This window comes from Phoenix dactylifera, chromosome 3 (genome assembly GCF_051530095.1).
Source record: "Phoenix dactylifera cultivar Ajwa chromosome 3, Ajwa_hap1_PhDact_Kaust_v1.1, whole genome shotgun sequence".
Classification (NCBI taxonomy): Eukaryota; Viridiplantae; Streptophyta; class Magnoliopsida; order Arecales; family Arecaceae; genus Phoenix; species Phoenix dactylifera.
In genome coordinates this window covers 8,956,246-8,974,144 of record NC_143192.1, presented here as the reverse complement: position 1 = coordinate 8,974,144, position 17,899 = coordinate 8,956,246, and the positions used below count along the sequence as shown (strand labels likewise).

The 17,899-nt window shown below is 38.1% G+C and overlaps 1 protein-coding gene across 1 annotated transcript; it reads right to left on the bottom strand.

The window, feature by feature from the left end:
* Positions 1–745: 745 nt before the first annotated feature.
* On the bottom strand, positions 746–16,500 carry LOC103712093 (nucleic acid-binding protein). The gene is made up of 10 exons (XM_008798496.6): positions 15,717–16,500; positions 15,145–15,190; positions 13,817–13,866; positions 13,605–13,646; positions 9,009–9,122; positions 3,781–3,859; positions 2,264–2,335; positions 1,431–2,176; positions 1,227–1,323; positions 746–1,086 (listed from the first exon to the last, which is right to left on the bottom strand). Exons 1-8 carry the CDS (start codon positions 16,322–16,324, stop codon positions 2,129–2,131), a joined length of 1,059 nt encoding a protein of 352 aa, XP_008796718.5. The 5' UTR covers positions 16,325–16,500; the 3' UTR covers positions 746–1,086; positions 1,227–1,323; positions 1,431–2,128.
* Positions 16,501–17,899: the final 1,399 nt, after the last annotated feature.

Sequence of the window (17,899 nt, the reverse complement as noted above, 5' to 3'; positions counted from 1 at the left end):
TCTAGGTCAGCTGTTTCATCAGTAGAAAGACAGGCATCGTGATGGCTATAGAAGAGTCTCTTTTCTCTCTCTCTTTTTAAGGAATAGTAGGCACAGCCTCCTAATTTTATTGGAAGGAAGAAAGGGAAAGACAGAGACCACAGTGAATTATAGCAGCCTCAATGACTCGTATGGTTTAATTAACAAAGGGCAGAACATGGTTCTCAGTTGCGAAGGTGTGACCAACGAAGGCCATCTTGTTCTGGCCTACGCTCAATTGCTCCTCCTGTCCCTTGATGTGACCAAACAGCTAGCTATCTAAGCTGTTTTCTTGTATGGCATTGTGGTTGGTTCTATACCACGATTAGGCGTTGGAGAGCTCTTTGCAATTGGAAATAGTACAGGAAGTTTGATGATGGCTGGAAGCTAGTGTCTTCTCTTTTTCTCTGATGTAGTCTTGTTGCATAGGAACTTGTAGTTCTTTTATTTTTCTTTTTTCTTATTCGTTTTCAGAAAAATATTGCAGCATTTAGACTTGGAGGCTGGACTACCCTTGCAGGGAACTCAAGATGGAAAGGGTTGTGCATGAACTTACATATATAGTATTCGCAATTCCAATAGTGATCTTTTCTAGGAGCTCATTTAGAATTTTATAGGACTCCAGACACAAGCCAATGTGCCCTCTCAATTACATCCTATTTGCTCATCTAAGAATTTCAATGTCCTATATCTAAATGATCACAATTCACAAAACCTTGCTGCATGGTTGAAAGGTAATACGAGGCAATCTTGTTTATTTTAGTTAGTCAAACCTTGAATGATTTCAAAAACATGCTTTAGGAGGAGCCGTTCCTGTTAAGCAAAGAACGAACATACTGGTCAAAACAATCTCTCCTTTTTTTTTCCCGCAATTTGATGGAAGGTCATGGCCATCTTATACTGGCTTCCAAGAGCACGTCTTTCCACGAGGCAGAAGGTGAAAACGCACCCTTTCTGTGAAAACATTGATATTTTGATTCGATGGCAGATTGTGAATACAGAGAAATCCATTTCTACGGATTGTCTTCAGATCGTAAGCTGCAGGTCACCCGGCTGTTTCCAGAATCTCTATGAGATTAAACAAGAGAGGTGGCAAGCCTATATTAGATTCACTGCTGTAAATTATGTAGATGGATAACGCTAATGACAGCATTTATTTTTTTGATAATTTCGGGGCTTTCTCATTTAAAATAAGCAGGTTTGCTCACCATGATGCTTCTTTTCCAAGTCCATTGTTCTCATCAGGACACCTGCTTTAGCTTCTCACAGAGTTCAGACCTCCAAGCATGGTGTAGGAACGGACACCTTGCATAACAGTTAGGGATGGTTTTCATTAGTTGTGACCTATAAAGCTCTGAATAATATCACCCACTTCCGACCGACACCAGAATGATGCAATGACTAGAATATACCTGTGTCACTTGGTGTTGCAGCTCATGAAGATTGTTGAATTTGCTCCTCAAAGCAAACAATGGCATGCAAGCTGGTTATGTAGGTATCTGCCAGATAGATCATGTCTTCAGTGCAAGCAGCACCTACAGCTTCATCTAGACTGGTCCACATGAGCAGCTATTGGAAATACTGCTCAGCAAAGTGATACCGTATCTGAACTTGGAAAGTGTAGACAAAAATCAGAGCAGCCTAGAATATAACTTCTCAGCAGCTCCACATAGATGCCAGTCCAATTATTCTGGGTTGATGGTCAAGAAGTCCATAAATTGGCACAGCAGCAGATAGTTTTACAATCAGAGATCACATGTTCTGTAGCAGCGCTGTCGAGCAGCTAATCTGCCCAGCTTTATAATCTCATCAGAATCATTTGATTGAAAGGCATCAACTACTTCATACTAGAAAGAGTATACCATTGCATATCGAGCTCAAGTATTGGGTAGACATGTTGGTGCGCCGATAAGAAGTGTGTACAAGATTGCGCTTTGAGTTTGAAAGCCATATGGAGGGAAGTAGATATAGCAAAGTAACAATTTTTCTAAAAACTGAAAATGAAGGATTGTTCTATATTTAGCATAAGTTAACTGTTAACCCGGAGTACGAAACATGATTCAACATGAAATAAGCAAGATATGTCCAAGTCGATTATAGATCCAACATCTTATGGAGCAGCATCTGGATCTAATCTTCTTTGGATTGCAGCTGCAGCCTATGGTAGCAAAAATAGGGGCATAAGTGTAGATACATCATCCTGCTAAAATCTGGAATATAATAATCGCTATTACAAAGCACTTACCTCAAAATTTCCCAGCTTATACTGATACATCATTTCTTCCCTCAAACGAGCCTGCTCCTTCATTGCTTGAGCCTAAGAATTCAGTGAATTGAAAATAAGCAAAAAGTTTTAACATGATAACAAGAGGAGATGCTTTATTTCCATGATAATAAAAGCTTCAGCATTGCATCTATGATTTCTGGTCAAGTCTTGTTGAAAAAACTTAACTGCATTGAGGAGGGGGTAACACATTTTTTTAAATTTTCTCCATGATTTGTACATGTCTTTCACAAGGTTGCAAGATACCTAGGAACTTTTCATGAAGAAGTGTAACAAAATTATCTGGAAAAGCCAGATACAATTCAGGGTGTACATGAGCCAAACATGAGCGAGCTGGGTCAGCTTGAGCTCAACTTAAAATTGTTTGGGGCTAGCTTGAGATCAATTCGATCTTGAAACATCGAGCTCAAGCTTGGCTCATTTGGTGTCAAGCTGGCCTAAGCTTGGCTTGAATTATCTCAAAACACAGAACCAAGCTAAGCATTTCAATGATAACAGATGGGGAAGACCTAAAGTAGGGGAAAAAGAAAAAAACAGAAAACCCAAATCCCCCATCTCTTATCACTCATCTCGCTAATCCGCATTTCTCTTATCATGAGCCAGACCATAGATCAGAACTTCTTTGGGTTTAAAAGTTCAAGAGGAGGGATTAGGTGAGATGAGAAAAAGAAGAGGGCGGGCAGCAGCTGGAACATTCAATGCAAAGCAGAGAAGAGTTAGGCACCCTTAAATTTCAATTCATTAAAATGAGCTATTAGATAAATATATTGGCTTCATTATCTACTAGCAAATAAATATTTGTGCTATTAGGTTCAAATATAATGACTAGATGTATTTCCTCCAAATTAAATTTGCTAGCAGTCAGAACTAAAAATAAAATTAACTTTTAGTTTATAAATAATTAATAAGTGATATATTATCTGATGTTTACATATTATTTTTTGAGCCATATTGACAAGAACGTGCTAGGCATAGATCGTGTTTAGCACATTTACTTAAGCTAAAATTTTAGACAAACACAAGCTTTTCATGAACAGTTCATTTGTTTGACGGTCCTAAAAGCAGCAAAGAGTGAGGGCTCCTTTAGGTTTCCACATACAGAAAAAAGATTTTACTGACCTACAAAAGATGGAACATTCGAGGACAATATTTTATAATGAAAGTTTCACTCCAAATCAAACCCCATAAGCAACCAAACCTTGCTGATGAGGATTCTTAAAGCTGGCCTGCTTCTGTTGGTGCTCGGGTTTCATACATTACAGACTTACAGTCCTCATCAGGACTGGCAACAATAGTAACTGACTCTTTCATTTAGCATAAAAACAAACAAGTCAATGATCTACTGAGATACCAGTGCTATTATCATTCATATAACTTATACAAGTGAAGTATTGTGTAAAATCCAGAATAATAAATTCTTGTTTTTAATTTCAAAAGGACCAGGGTTATAAATCAGGAATGGTAGAAGTTATTCTTACCATTCCACTTTGCATTGAGCGCTTTAAAGCCTCCACCTGTTCCTCCTTTTGTCTTTCACGTTCTCTCAGCAATTCTAGTCTGCAAAGATAATTAACTTAAACATTAGTTCAAACTAACCAATCTATAAGTATATTAAGGTCAACGTTTTGAATAGGAAATAACACAGAATAGAATATCATCTATAAGAATTTTAATATTTGGAATCACGTGCATATGAAGGACATAACTTTACTAGATGATACAAGCATACAGCTTAGAGTGAACACTGAGTCTATCTGGCATATATGCGCAAAGTTGGAAGAATATACAGATCTAACATATGACAAAAACTGATATTGCAATCATATCATTGCATTAGAGAATTTTAGTTGCCACGTATAAGTGGTGGAAAAAATCACCATTATGGGTGTCATACTGATAAATAATAATCCATTTGGCATAGAGTAATTCCATAGCCTGGCTCCATACTGAACAAGTTTCCAGAAACAACCCAATTTTGATAATGCATGATTACATAACGAGACACAGCCAGACTAGCCCTTGACCGGAGGTTTTAAAATTTTAACTAAGGTTTTGTCTTTCTTCAGCATCACGCTAATATCTTAAGCCAATTCGCTGACAACAGGCTCATTATCTGATATCTGGTCCATCATTAAGCTTACTCATTATCCGATATCTAGTCCATCATTAAGCTTACTCATTATCCGATATCTAGTCCATCATTAAGCTTACTGATGGGGCTAATGCAGATTATTAGCAATATACCATTGATTGAGAGAAATGATAGTTCTTGCTGTATTTTATGCCTTTTTCCTCGCTTAGTAAGAAAAAGATAAAAAAATGAAAAAGAAAAAAGGCACAAGATGAAATATTCATCAAGAAACCCAAAGTGATCCAGCCCCTTTATGGTTGGTCATATTATTGGAATGCAGATTCCCCACAACTCTAGGTCAAATTCCTCATAACTCACCTTTCAAGCTATTTTCTTTTGCCATCCATGGTATTAAAGGATAGACAAACCTAACCATGTCAGGTTTCTCAAAAAAGTTAAATTAAAATTGTAATCCAGGATCTTAGTTGAAGTAGTAGAGTTAGTAACAATTAATAGTGCACAGCAGTTGAAATAAATTGAGAGAGCCAGACATGAGTCATCCCTTCACAGGCCCCATTCAAGCAAAGTGGTGCATAGAAAATCTTTCTGACTGCAGATTTTGCATGAGACAAGATGAACAACAAATATAACTGAAATTTCCTGGCTCGCTAACTAAGTTTGCCCATCTTAGATTATCAGAAAATCCCTTTGCACCTCCATTTCGGTCTCGGTACCACATTAAATGTAATCCAAACATAACTACAAAGGAATTGCCTCTAGAACACTTGCCAATATATACCTAAAGGCCTTTTAGCATCTACAATACTCTTGAAACCACTTTCGATCCCGTTAGGTTTAGGTTCCCTAAAGAGCAACTATCCTAGTTAATCTCCACTTTCAACTCATTAATGTTCCAGATTGTTTTATGGTGTATTTACACACTAAGCACACAAAATGAATTTAATCCTACTGGTTATTCTATTCAGGAAATTTGTCTCCATATGTGAACCACAATGTTATGGTTTTTTTTCCTCGTCCTCCACATACCTCCTAATTTGCTCCTTCAAAGTCCCATAGCCACATTAATTTTTCCATACTTGCAGCTCATGAAGGTTTAAAGAAGCTTTCTAGGGATGACAAGGAAAAAAACCCTCATAAATTGGCAATTGACTCCAAATTGCTGTAGCTACTTAACTTTGCAGATTGTTTGTTCATTTTATCCACCATGCATGCCCATTCATACATATTGTGAAAAACATTATAGTTTCTGATATGGGACCAAATATGGATAGCCCACAATGCATGAGGACCCACAAAATAGGTCTGACAGGGATTTTATTTATATTAGTCACTTGCTATTCAAGCTCTGAGAATGGAAATACTAGAACAAAGGATCAAACCACCCTGGTCTAGGGCTATATGATTGAAGGATGATGGGAGAAATCGTGATCCCAGTTTTTCAAGGTTTAATTGAATAATTCACTATAAGCTTATAACCAAGTTTCATCAATTAATGCACATAGATTTAAAAAGGCAACAACAGCTTCCAGATTTAAACAATCAAAGAATAGAGAAGAAGATCTTACCTCATGAAAACTATCAGGTATTTTAGTGCAGGGATTAAGTACAATCACTCTACAACAGATACCAAAGAAACTGAAACATGATAATCCAGGTATTTCAGTGCAGTGATTAAGTACAATCAGTCTATCACAGATACCAAAGGAAAAGTGAAACCTGATAATAACCTATGAGATAGTAGCAGTGAACGGTTTATAGAACATCATATGAGAGCAGAATTAGTAGAGAAGAGAGAACAAGAAAGAGGGGAAGAAATATGAGATAGGGAACCAAGAACAGTCGAATGACAGCTTCCTTTTCTTACTTCAATTTTCTAACATGCATGAGTTCCACATATTAGGCCAATCAGACCCTCTATCCTTTCCCAATCTGAGTATTTCTAAGACTCTGACAAATATAGAAACAAATTGCATCAAAGTCCTGCTAATCCACCAACATATTTGACCTCCATTAGGATCCCAATAAGCTGCATTAGTGTCATGCTACTGTTCATGTGAACAATAACTGGCCTCTTATTAACATTCAGAAAAAACAATTCAAAAACAATGTATTAAAGGAACTGAAAGCTACTCAATCAGCAATAAATTTGAGGTCATTGGATCAAATTGCAATTGCGCCTAGCTTCATGTTCCTTGCAGCAAGGTGGGCCTAAAATACCCCAACTCCCAAGAAACCTTGTGATTCCAGCCCTCCATGGGTCCAAATAGCAATCTGATTGCTTTTGGAGCTGTTCTTTTTTGTAGCCACTGAAACCCTCTCTTAGGCCTTAGCAATCTGATTGCTTTCATCTTGGAGACGATCTGAATTTCAATGGTTCGAGGATGCATACAAAGCATTTGGCCACTTCTCCACTTCTCTATGCAATGCCCTAATCTGCTGGTGCTTTTGCTGATAAGGCCCATCTTATTGTTAATTCCAGTCCCAAATAGAAGGCTGAAAAGGTTATCTACCCTGAAGCTGAAGAACGTGATGAACATAAGAGCACAGACAGTGAAGATGAAGAACTACAACATTGCATCATTCTCCGACCTCTTTTCATCACACATCAAGAAGATGATCATGTAGATTAGAGGTGAAGCAATATTTTCCAGAGAAGAGTGTGATGCAATAGACAGTTATGCACCATGATGCTCGTTTCTGGGAGATGCATCAACGTAATCAAAAATGTTCATAAGTTGAAGGCCAAGCCACACTCAAATCCCTACAAGGTAGGGGTACACCAATTCCAAAGTTCATGAGAGGTGCTTGGTCACTTGTTCAATTGGTGGGCTTGTGGACCCAATGCAGTGTGATCTTCTGTCAGTTATAAGGTCACATACTCCTAGGGAAACAGCAGGTTTTCTATAAAAAAGTACAGCATGACGGCTTCACAAATACATAATCTTCAGCGAAGAGTTCTCACCATAACATATGTGTCCATCAAGGATCTTCAAACGATGAAGTTAAAATAGATTGCCTGAATGTTCCTTCTGTTACATGTCAGCTCGAGTGGAGATAGCTTGTCAGATCCCTTCCCCCAACTCGACAGGGCGAGTTTTCCATGAGGGACAAATCAAAGCAGCTGTCATCGAAGATTGACTACTAATGCCCAAGGGAGGGTTCAACGGGTAACAAAAATCAGCTCCAAAAGCAATCAGATGGCTGTTCAGACTCGTGGAGTGCTAAGCTCAAGAGGTTACTCAGCAATCAGGATATTTTACTATTTTCAGCCCCAGTCTGCTGCAAGGAGCATCTGTGCAGCAAGGAACAACTAGAATTTCATCCAACAACCAATTTTTTTCATGATTGACTAACTTTTACCTTCTATTTTGATACATTGTTCTTAAGTTGTTTTTTTGAACGTTAATAAAAGGTCGGTTAATGTTCACATTAATAGTACGTGCTATAATGACATGTTGTTCTAGGAGTCTTAATAGAGGTCAGATAGGTTGGTCAATTAACAAAGATCTTGAGGGGATTTGCTTCTATATTCGTAATATTCCTAGACAGACTCAAACTAGGAAAGACGAGGGATTTAAGTGGCCATCAATGTGCCTTGATTTTAGCACCAAAAATCATGCATGCTGGAAAATTTTATGAAGAAAAGAAGGCTATCAGCTAATTGTTCTCCCTCCCTCCCCTATATCCCATATTTCTTCACCTCTTTCCTCCACTAACTCTACCCTTCGTATCATATTTTGTTAACTGTTTACTGCTATTATTTTCTAGATTATAATCATATTTCAGTTTTCCTTTGGTATCTCTGTTAGTACTTAATTATTGCATTGAAATACCTCATAGTTTTGATATGGTAACATCTTCCTTTAATATTAATAGGGATTTCAATACTTAATTTCTCTATTGTTTGATTGTTCAGGTCTGACAGTTTTTGCTGTCTGTTTAAATCTGTGTGCATTAATTGTTGAAATCTGGCTATAAGCGTATGGCAAACTATTTGATTGAGCCCTAAAAGCCCTAGATCTTGATCTTTCTCATATTCCTTTACTCATATAACCTGAGAGCAAGAATATTTGATCCTTTAATTTCCTAGAAAACAAAAGTTAGCTCTTTGTTGTTCCATTCTCAGATCTTAGACAGAAAGTGACTAATCGAAGTAAAATAAGTCCTCTCGCATGATGCAGGATATACCTGCTTGGTCCTACATCAGTTTCCATCATAGCATCTACCAACAAGAGTATTTCTTACTCTCACCGATCAATAACGTTGTTTTGATCGAACAAGAATTCTTAGAGAATATAATTTGAAAATCATATACAAAAATACAGTTGCACAATTCGTTCCTACATATATATCCACATGCCATGTGGGAATGGTAGCGGCATCTTTCCAATAATAGGCACTCAATCTGATGGTTCATGCCGAGACATTAATTACCAAATGATCTGCTATGGCCAGTTAATAAGAAATTCTCAGAACAGCTAGCATAAAGCTATAACTTTAGTTTAAATGTAAGAAGAAACGCTGCACTAACTATTTACCGTAGAGACAACTGGAATTATCAAATGGCAAAACTATACATGTTTTATTGAAAATATTCGATAGACAACTACATACCGACGTTGTTCTTCATCATCAAAAATTGTACGCTCTGTTTCTCTGACTTTCTTCAAACCCTTTTTCATTTCTTTTTCCATCATATGTCGATGATAGGCATCTAAATCATAGTATCTGCAACAATGGTAACAATAGAAAACAAAATTTGTTAGGAAGATCGGTGTATTTGTACAAACAATTCCAAAAATCACACATTGTACCCCACTTGACTATAAGAAGTGAGGTCCAACCATTTCTTGTTTTTATATTCCCTCCTACATTAATACTCGTCCATGCATAATAATTTTATATAAGAACAGTTAATATAGATGCAAAAATGAAGTGTTCCTTTGGGAGGCTCTTAAAAGTAACACATGAAAAAACTGGAGCTTATACCACTGGGACCTTCATATTTCTGAAAGGGACGTTTTATATCCATAATAGGCCCATACATGAGAAAAGTTGGTAAGATAACCACTGGCGTCAAGATTATTGTGCAACAGAATAAAAATGTTAGTGTGCTTTCTGAATAGAATATTTTATCTTAATAGTGACATCCAAAATATAATAACAACTTGGAAGAGTCTGACATCCATAACATAAGAACAACATGCAATGTTGGAGGCCAAATTGAAAGTGGCACATGCCAAAGGAGAGCTAAACCTGGACCATCAAACTTTATCCCAGGAATTCTAATCACTTTTGTCATGCAAAACTGCATGTTTTTTCCTTCAGTAATTTAATAACGACGTTTTCATAGAAGATTTGAGATTTGCATATTGGAGTATTTAAGGTAACCTTTACTAATTCAACAGTAGTGATGATGATTATATTATAATAAATAATACATTTTAACTGATCTTGTAAGAAACCAGGAAGAGTACAGAATTAATGGCATCATAAATAGCTATGGTGCCTGATTAAAAAGGGTCATAATTGAAGAGATATATCAGAAGCTTCCACTTGTATGAAAGACCCTATAGGAATCATAGCATTACATACACCTGCAACACAAAGCTTCCAAGCCCATTCTTCAGGAAAGAATCTTTTGTATTGATAAAAATAAGATTAGATACAAATTTTACTAAATTAATTTAAAATCATGAGCCAAATTCTAAAGCTATGAGCAGTGTATTGGAAGAGAATTTTAAATAATGACAAAAATTCAGAGACACATCTGAGTTTAGGCTAAGGTTACTTATGAAATTTTTCTTATTTAGGCAAGGGATAGAAAGATTCAGAGACAACAGAACTGCCAATTATCATTATCAGCTTGGAGAAAGAATATGAGAGTATCACAGTAGGTAATTCAGTAGGCACTAAGAAAGGAAGGTGGGCTAGGATGATGCATTCAATCATTGAGGATATGTAGGTAGAAAAAGTGACAAGCATCAAAAGCAACCATGCTGACATACTTAAGCTCCATTTACACTGGGCCTGCATCAAGGATGAATGTAAAGATCATCTGTTTATACAAGACAAGAACTTATTATTGATATTTGAAATAATAGAATATGGCACATGATACTTGCAAATGAAATTTTGTTGAATGGTAAAAGTTTAAGATTAAGTGTTATTTGAAACAAAAAACGATGCCCAAATCAAAATGGATGTCCAAGAGAGAATCATGGGATGGTTAATTTCATGATCTTGGATTCAGCATGGAAAACAATGGGAAAATATACTGCCACATATCCAAGTTAAGAGTCGGGCAGCTAACTGGAGAAATTAAGAGTCGAGCAGATAACTAGAGAAATGCTTCTAGGATTGATGCATATTTTGAGATCCAAAAAAAATTGTAAAATGATGATAAGGCCAATAGTTTTATATGCTTTCAATGTTCCATGCAAGAAAGCAAGCCCAAGAAAATCAAGACTAAAATTAATAAGCAGGTTGAGATGGATAAGTACTTGTTACAAATGGGAATTCTAGGGAGAAAGTTAGTGCACTCTAGATGGCATAGAAGTTGCACTTTTGGAGAAAGAAATAACAAAGAAGTAGATGAGATAGCATCACATGTTAAATGAACATCTGAGTTGGTCTGTTAAGGAGATGTCATGGGGTTAGCAGAAGAGGAGAGGACAAAAAGTAACATGGCTAAAGTTGGGACAAATGATAACCGATCCAGAAAAGCTTGCAGAAACGCCAAGGGTTGCCCCCTAACAGGAATTATTGCAAAAGAAAGATTCATTAAGACAACCTGGGATAGTTGGGACAAAGGTTAATGCTAACGGTTATCATTTAGGGATAAAAGCAACGGTCCAATATGTGAGATCCAAGGATAGTTAGCAACCTTATAGATAACAGTTCAGCACTATAAGAAAAATATCGAGATCGATTATTGCTCAAGGAATCTGACTCACAGTGGGACATTTATATTTTCAAGATGATATAAGCTAATACTAGTCCTCTAGCACAATGGTTTGATTAGGATAAAATATGAAGCATGGTAAACTAATTGATAAACAAAACATTTGATTCATCAATACAATTACATCTGCAATGATTACTCAATTATTTTTAATATGGAATATTATCTTAATGTTGAATAAATAACAATGACGAACCATAAGACATATGGATTAGTAAATAAGGCTAAATGAATGGACAAACAATAAGAATTGAAAGCTCATATGATAATAATCCTAAAGATTAAAAATCCATGAGGTGGAAAAGTCCACCAAGGCTGCTAGAACAGCACAATATGCAAAGACAAGGGCATTACACATGCTACTGCAAACTAGTGCTTGGTAAAGGTCTTTGTCAAGTTAAAAAATGGTGGTAGAACTGTAGTAACAAAATTCTAAAGAGAAACCTCAAAGACAAGAACAACTGAAGGATCCTGCATATAAAATTGTTTTCCAGGCAAAAATATAATAAGCAGCTAAAGCAAAAGACAGAAAAACAGGAATTTATGCAATTGATCTTGTGAATTATGTTAAATCATGAATTTACAAACAGATTCTCTAACAAGGCTCAAACTCATGTTTACGGCACAGTCAGAATTGATACAATTGCTAGCAATCATGATATTGTTAATAAAGCAAGAAAAATTGCCTCATAGCATAAAGCATCTTTGGCAATAGAATATAGGGCAACAAACTCCTAGATGGTGCACATATTCAGATGACTATATATATGTGTGTGTATATATATATCCCTGAACAAAACAGCTGTTTTCACAAGCTGTCTTCAATTGTAAAAGCATTTAAGCAATGTCAGGTTCAGCTAGAACAAATTTCACCAATCAACTCAATGTCACTTTTATGATGGAGGCCAAATGATGCAGCTCTAAGCCAATGACTGCACAAAGAGTGTTTGGAGACCCTTTTGGTAGACAAACTAGGATTTCTTAGGTGATTTCTGGATATAGTCCAGCAATTTTTTAGCATGCAACGAGGTCTAATAATAGCATTTGAACCAGATGCCTAGAATTTCATAGCATGAAAGAAGAACTAGGGTTTCAATATCTTCCTGAAATTTCTACATGCAGATCTCAACAATAAAGTGCAATAAACACAAGATCAATGGTCAGTAGTGTTATATCTAGCAATAGACAGCAATTGGATCAATCTTTGAACAGTCATGTGAGAATGCTGCATATCAAATAAAAGAGAAACATAATTAATCAGATTATAGAACAAATTAAAGCATAATTAATAATGAAGACAAGAAAAGGTGTAAGAGACAGGTAAAAGGATGACAGGAAGAGGAAACAGGAGAGGATGTGGGTGAGGGACAGAGAGAGGGGGGGGAGGGGGAGAGGGGGAGAGAGAGAAAGAGAGAGCAGGTAGGCAAGCACCTGGAAGACTTTCTTCAATTTTAATCTCTAAAAACTACAGCATATGACTCACAGATGGCTTCATAAAAAACAGAAATCCTTAATACTAATTTACAAACTACCCCTATGAACTAAGAGTTACTTTTCACAAATTTTTGTAGCATGAACAGCGCTGCTACAAAGACACAGCTCATCGAACCATCAAACAACGTCTAAGATCTTCTGATCACAGCGCTGGACTACAAATAACCTACTAACAATGAAAATAAAGCAAATTAGAGCAAAATTTACAGGCTACAATTAGATATAAAAGCAACCCTGAAGATTCATAGACCCTAGGGTGAATTACCAAAGAAGCAGAAAATGACATAAAGCCACTGCCCCTCACATCATAACCGAAGGATCGTTAATAACCCCAAAAGATGTAAGACTAGAACACAGTACGAATGAGGTAACATAGCAAATAATGTAATAGTTCAGATGATATGAATTGTATTCATCTTTGAGACGTATGCAATGCTTAGGAATATAGCCTTAAACAATGGTTCATAATTCAGTTTGTAACTTACATAAGATCTCTACCATGCCACATTCATTTACCTAGTCAACACAAGAGGGAAAAAAACAAAAAGAAAAAAGAAAAAATCATTGAGTAATATCAATAAAGCCAAAGCAAACTTTACCATGATATACATTATAGCACGGTCAAAGATATTAGAGATAGTTATATAGTTGCACATAAAAAAGGACAAATTGTATCTAGTTCGAACATATAAGCGATAACGCAGACGAAGTTATCTTTCATCTATAACATAAAATTCAGAGCAGAGGCTTACTTTTTGGATGGAAATGTAGCAGTATTATAATCCTCCATAAATCTGTGAAAGAGACAAAAAAAATATAATGTCAAAAACAGCAATGACTCTTAAAATATCCAAAATTACAAAACGAATTAAATCCACAGAATGATTTTACAGTATTTTCCCATGACTCTTCAAAAATACAATCAACAAAACAAAATTATCTTAAATAATTTTTTATAGCTTACTCTTTGAACATTTTTTTCTCTTCCCAGTTCGATAACGTTTCCAAATTCACCTGTAGTCCATATATAAAGAAATTAAAAAGTTGGGGAATACTATCAAATTCCATAAGAGTTTTACTGGTCATTGTGAAGGTGAAAAAAATGTAATTCACACATGGCAAATTTCCTTCTTGTCTGGAATACCAGCATGATTAACCAAGGTACATAATGGTTCCTTGTGCTTTTGGTGCTAAATCTATCCATCTAACTTTGAATGAAGGAATCGATTCACCATAAGACTTAAAACAATCAACCACAAATTAAAGAAAGTAAATTCAGTGCAAAAGAATATAAAGAATCTGGGGGCCTACAAGTGAAAGCTTCTTGAAATGATTTTAATGCCTCTGCGCGGCTATTTAACTTTCAAGACTTTTTCCTTGTTTTAGTCTGTATCCAAAATCTCCAAGAATCATGATGAGCTTAGGGAGAAACAAAGAAGCAATAAGAGATTCTTTGTGCATTGCATGCTTTAGGACAATTTGCACAAACTAGGCACATTAAGCATGACTTGTCTCAGAAACCTGTCTCAGAAACCTGTCTAGTGATTCAACTCGAGTATGATTTAGAGTTGTCTCCATGGAGAAAAATTAGTTTAATAGTAATGAATGAAAGTTCAACAGGTCGCATAAATCTGCATGATTATAAAATAGTGCTATTTTTGCTCATAAACTGAACTAGATTCATACAAGAACTAACCAAAAACATTATAGTTCAATTTCTGATAAATAAGGTAGTTCACCGTTGACCTGATGTCGATAAAAAAGAAAATTAGTCAATTACCAATATGCACCCTCAACTAGGGGAAGGAAAAGAAAAGAGCCCAGCTCCCAGTATAGAGTCAGCTAAAATGACCAGGATATCATCAAAAGAAGTTAAAGAACATCTTATGAGCATTCCTCATATTGATATCAACCTCTACAACTAGTTCCAAATTCCTGACCTCGGTGACTAAGAAGAAAAGGGTTTACCAAGAAAACCAAGAGGACAGTCACAAGTAGGCACACCTACCTTAATAGTTATACAATTTATGCTCATACTTGGAAACAAAAATTCTATGTTCCTCTCAACTTGTGAGAAGTGTAGAATGCAAACGTATGCATCCATATTCATCTCAAAAGCACAAAACATAAGCTAAGAAGTCAAAATGGCAATATAAACCGATAACCCCCAGAATAAAAAGAAAGTTTAACTGTGAAGAAAAAATAAAGATTCTCTCTGTAATGCCTTCTCCTAATGAGATCACAATCCATAACAGGAAGGAATTAAACATGTGTAGCACACAAAGGAAGTACCTGCTTTACTTCTGCTAACCATGCAGTAAATTCTGGCCGTTTATTCCTACGAAAAGATACAAAGAATTCAGACAATATATCCAGTATCCATCAATTAATAAAAATGCTGACAATTCAGAGCATTGCTTTGGAAAGAAACTTATTTTTATACCTGACATGTCACTCCTTTATCCACCGATTGAATATATTTTTACTAACTTGCAGATAAAATTAATTTAACCAGCTCGTCTATAGCAGTTTTTACAAGAGGTATCATATTTGAATGTTTCAAATCTTGATGCAAACACTAGTAGAATAATCAGGAACATAAACATATATTTTTGCATCTCAAAAAACCCCATGAGATTGTGATGTCCAAGGACCACTTTTAGGTGTTTATAGATGTTTGGGATAAAAAACTTGATTGTTAATAGTTAAATTAACTGCATCATTAGGAAAATTTGAAAAAAAAAAACTTCTTTTACATCAAATCAGTGCATGACCGTCCAATTACAAACTCACAATTATATAAAATATATAACGCAGGTTCCATAAACCAAAAGAGAAGAACTTTTGCAATTATAAACACTCACCACATATCGATTTCCTTGATGATACCATACTGCCCCCACGAATTGGTGACCGCCCCCCTCATGGCCCCTTCTTTCTCTTTCTTCTTCTTCTTCTTTTTCTTCTTATCTTTCTTTTTCCTCCTCCTCTCCTCCTTCTCCCTCTTCCTCTTCTTTTCCCTCTCCCTCTCTTTCCTCCTCCTTTTTTCTCTCTCCCTCTCCCTCTCCCTCTCCCTTCTCCTCCTCTCCTTCCTCTTTCGTCGCCTCGCCTCCCCCTCGCTCTCCTTCGAGTCCGAATAAGAACTCTCCGACTCTCCCACAGAATCCTCACTCTCCGAGTAATCCGAATACGAATCAGAAGAAGAGGAATAATCGTCCTCGGAATCACTCTCCGAGCCACGACCCCTCCGACGGGAGCCCCTCCTCGAGCTCCGGCTCCTCCTCTTCTTCTTTTCTCGGACCTTATCGTCGCCGGAATCGCCGGAATCGCCGTCGCTGCTGCTCCTGTCCTTCTTCCTCTTGGATTTCTTGTAGCGATCTCGATCTCTTCTCGAGGAGGGCTCTTCGCCTCGGCCGTCCTCCTCCACCGCTTCCTCTTCTTCTGGTATCGATCCGTTCCGATCCTTCGCCATCTCTAGATCTAGGGTTTTATTTTCCGTTTCTTTTTTCTTGCAGGAGATTATTACAGGATAGGAGAGATGGGGGATTCTCAGTCTAAATAGAGCAGTAGAAGAGCTCGGCAACGGCGGCAAGAAGCAGGAACAAGATAGGGATTTCTTTCGCTGGACTCCTCTATGGACCGTTTGATTTTATGATTTGGTTGGTTAACATGTAGTCACTTTTATGTACTATCCCATGGGTCTTATTGTGGTAAAACCATCGGGTATGGAGTTACCACGTAATACAATCACCTTAGGGCTGCTTTTTTTTTTTCCTTTCTTTTTTTTTTTTCTTTTATTCGCTAAACCGAATGATCTATACAACACGTGTACGGATGCACCCAATAAAATTAGAAAACAAAATATCACGGAGCTCCCGCGGCATCTCCCCGTCCCCTGCCCATAGGGTACTACTGGCATGGTTAGCTACATACGTGGCCACCCAATCCGCAGCCTCGTTGGCTTCTCTAAACACATGCTTCGTCTGGATCACCCCTCCGTCCCTCATCATCATCCAGATATCACAGATCAAGGGATGGTCGGCAGCACCGGTCCTCTGACCCCCCTGGATCCAACTAATGACCGTAGCCGAGTCACCCTCCAAAATAACTGAACTAGCTGAGAGCACATGCTGCGTGTGTCGAAGACCCGTCCAGGCAGCTCTCAGCTCTGTTCCAGGAACTGTGCAGTCAAATAACTGACAGTCTCCTGCCGCCACAACCATGGAGTTCGGGTCCCTAATGACGAAACCCACTCCACCTTTAGTGCCACCATCCAGCACCGACCCATCAAAATTGACCTTGAGGAAGCTTGGGGGTGGGGGCTCCCAGGTGAAAAACACCGTACGAGAAGCTACCGAGGCAGAATGGGAACCCCAGATATCCCGAGCTATCAAAAGTCCTTCTAAGGAGGAAACACGACTAATCTCTGCCGCCTGCGCCCGGGCGCTCTCCGCCACGAGCCTTGGCGACATGCTCTGCTCGCCAAAGATTTGAGCATTCCTTGCCAGCCATATGTGGTATGCTGTGCAGGTTGCTCTAACCGCCTCTTGGCGTACAATGGGTTGCCCGACCACCAACGGATGGTCCGTAAGAACTGGTCCCCCTGAGACCAACCCTCCCATAGCAGCCCCGCCGCACGCCACACCGCCCTCGCCCATGTGCACTGAAACAGTGCATGGTCTACCGACTCAACGGCTCTGCATGCCCCGCACTCAGGGGGCATCCTCAAACCCCGTCCACTAAGTACTGCTCTCATCGGAAGCCGATCCCATACGACCTTCTATAAGAACAGTGCAACCCTCGGGTGGAGGCCTAGGCGCCAGCCCCAGGCACACTCCAGACCTGGCTCATGCTCTGGCCGGAGCACTCGGGAGAGCTCCCCCACCCTCACTCCGGTCCTACACGACGTGCTCCACACCCGGGTATCCGGACCTGCATACCCCGAAATCGGAAGGGACCGAACTCTCTCAGCTAGGTGTGCCCCAAACATGTGACCCAACCTAGCCTCATCCCAAGCAGCCCCGCCCGGGATGAGGAGGTTGCAGAC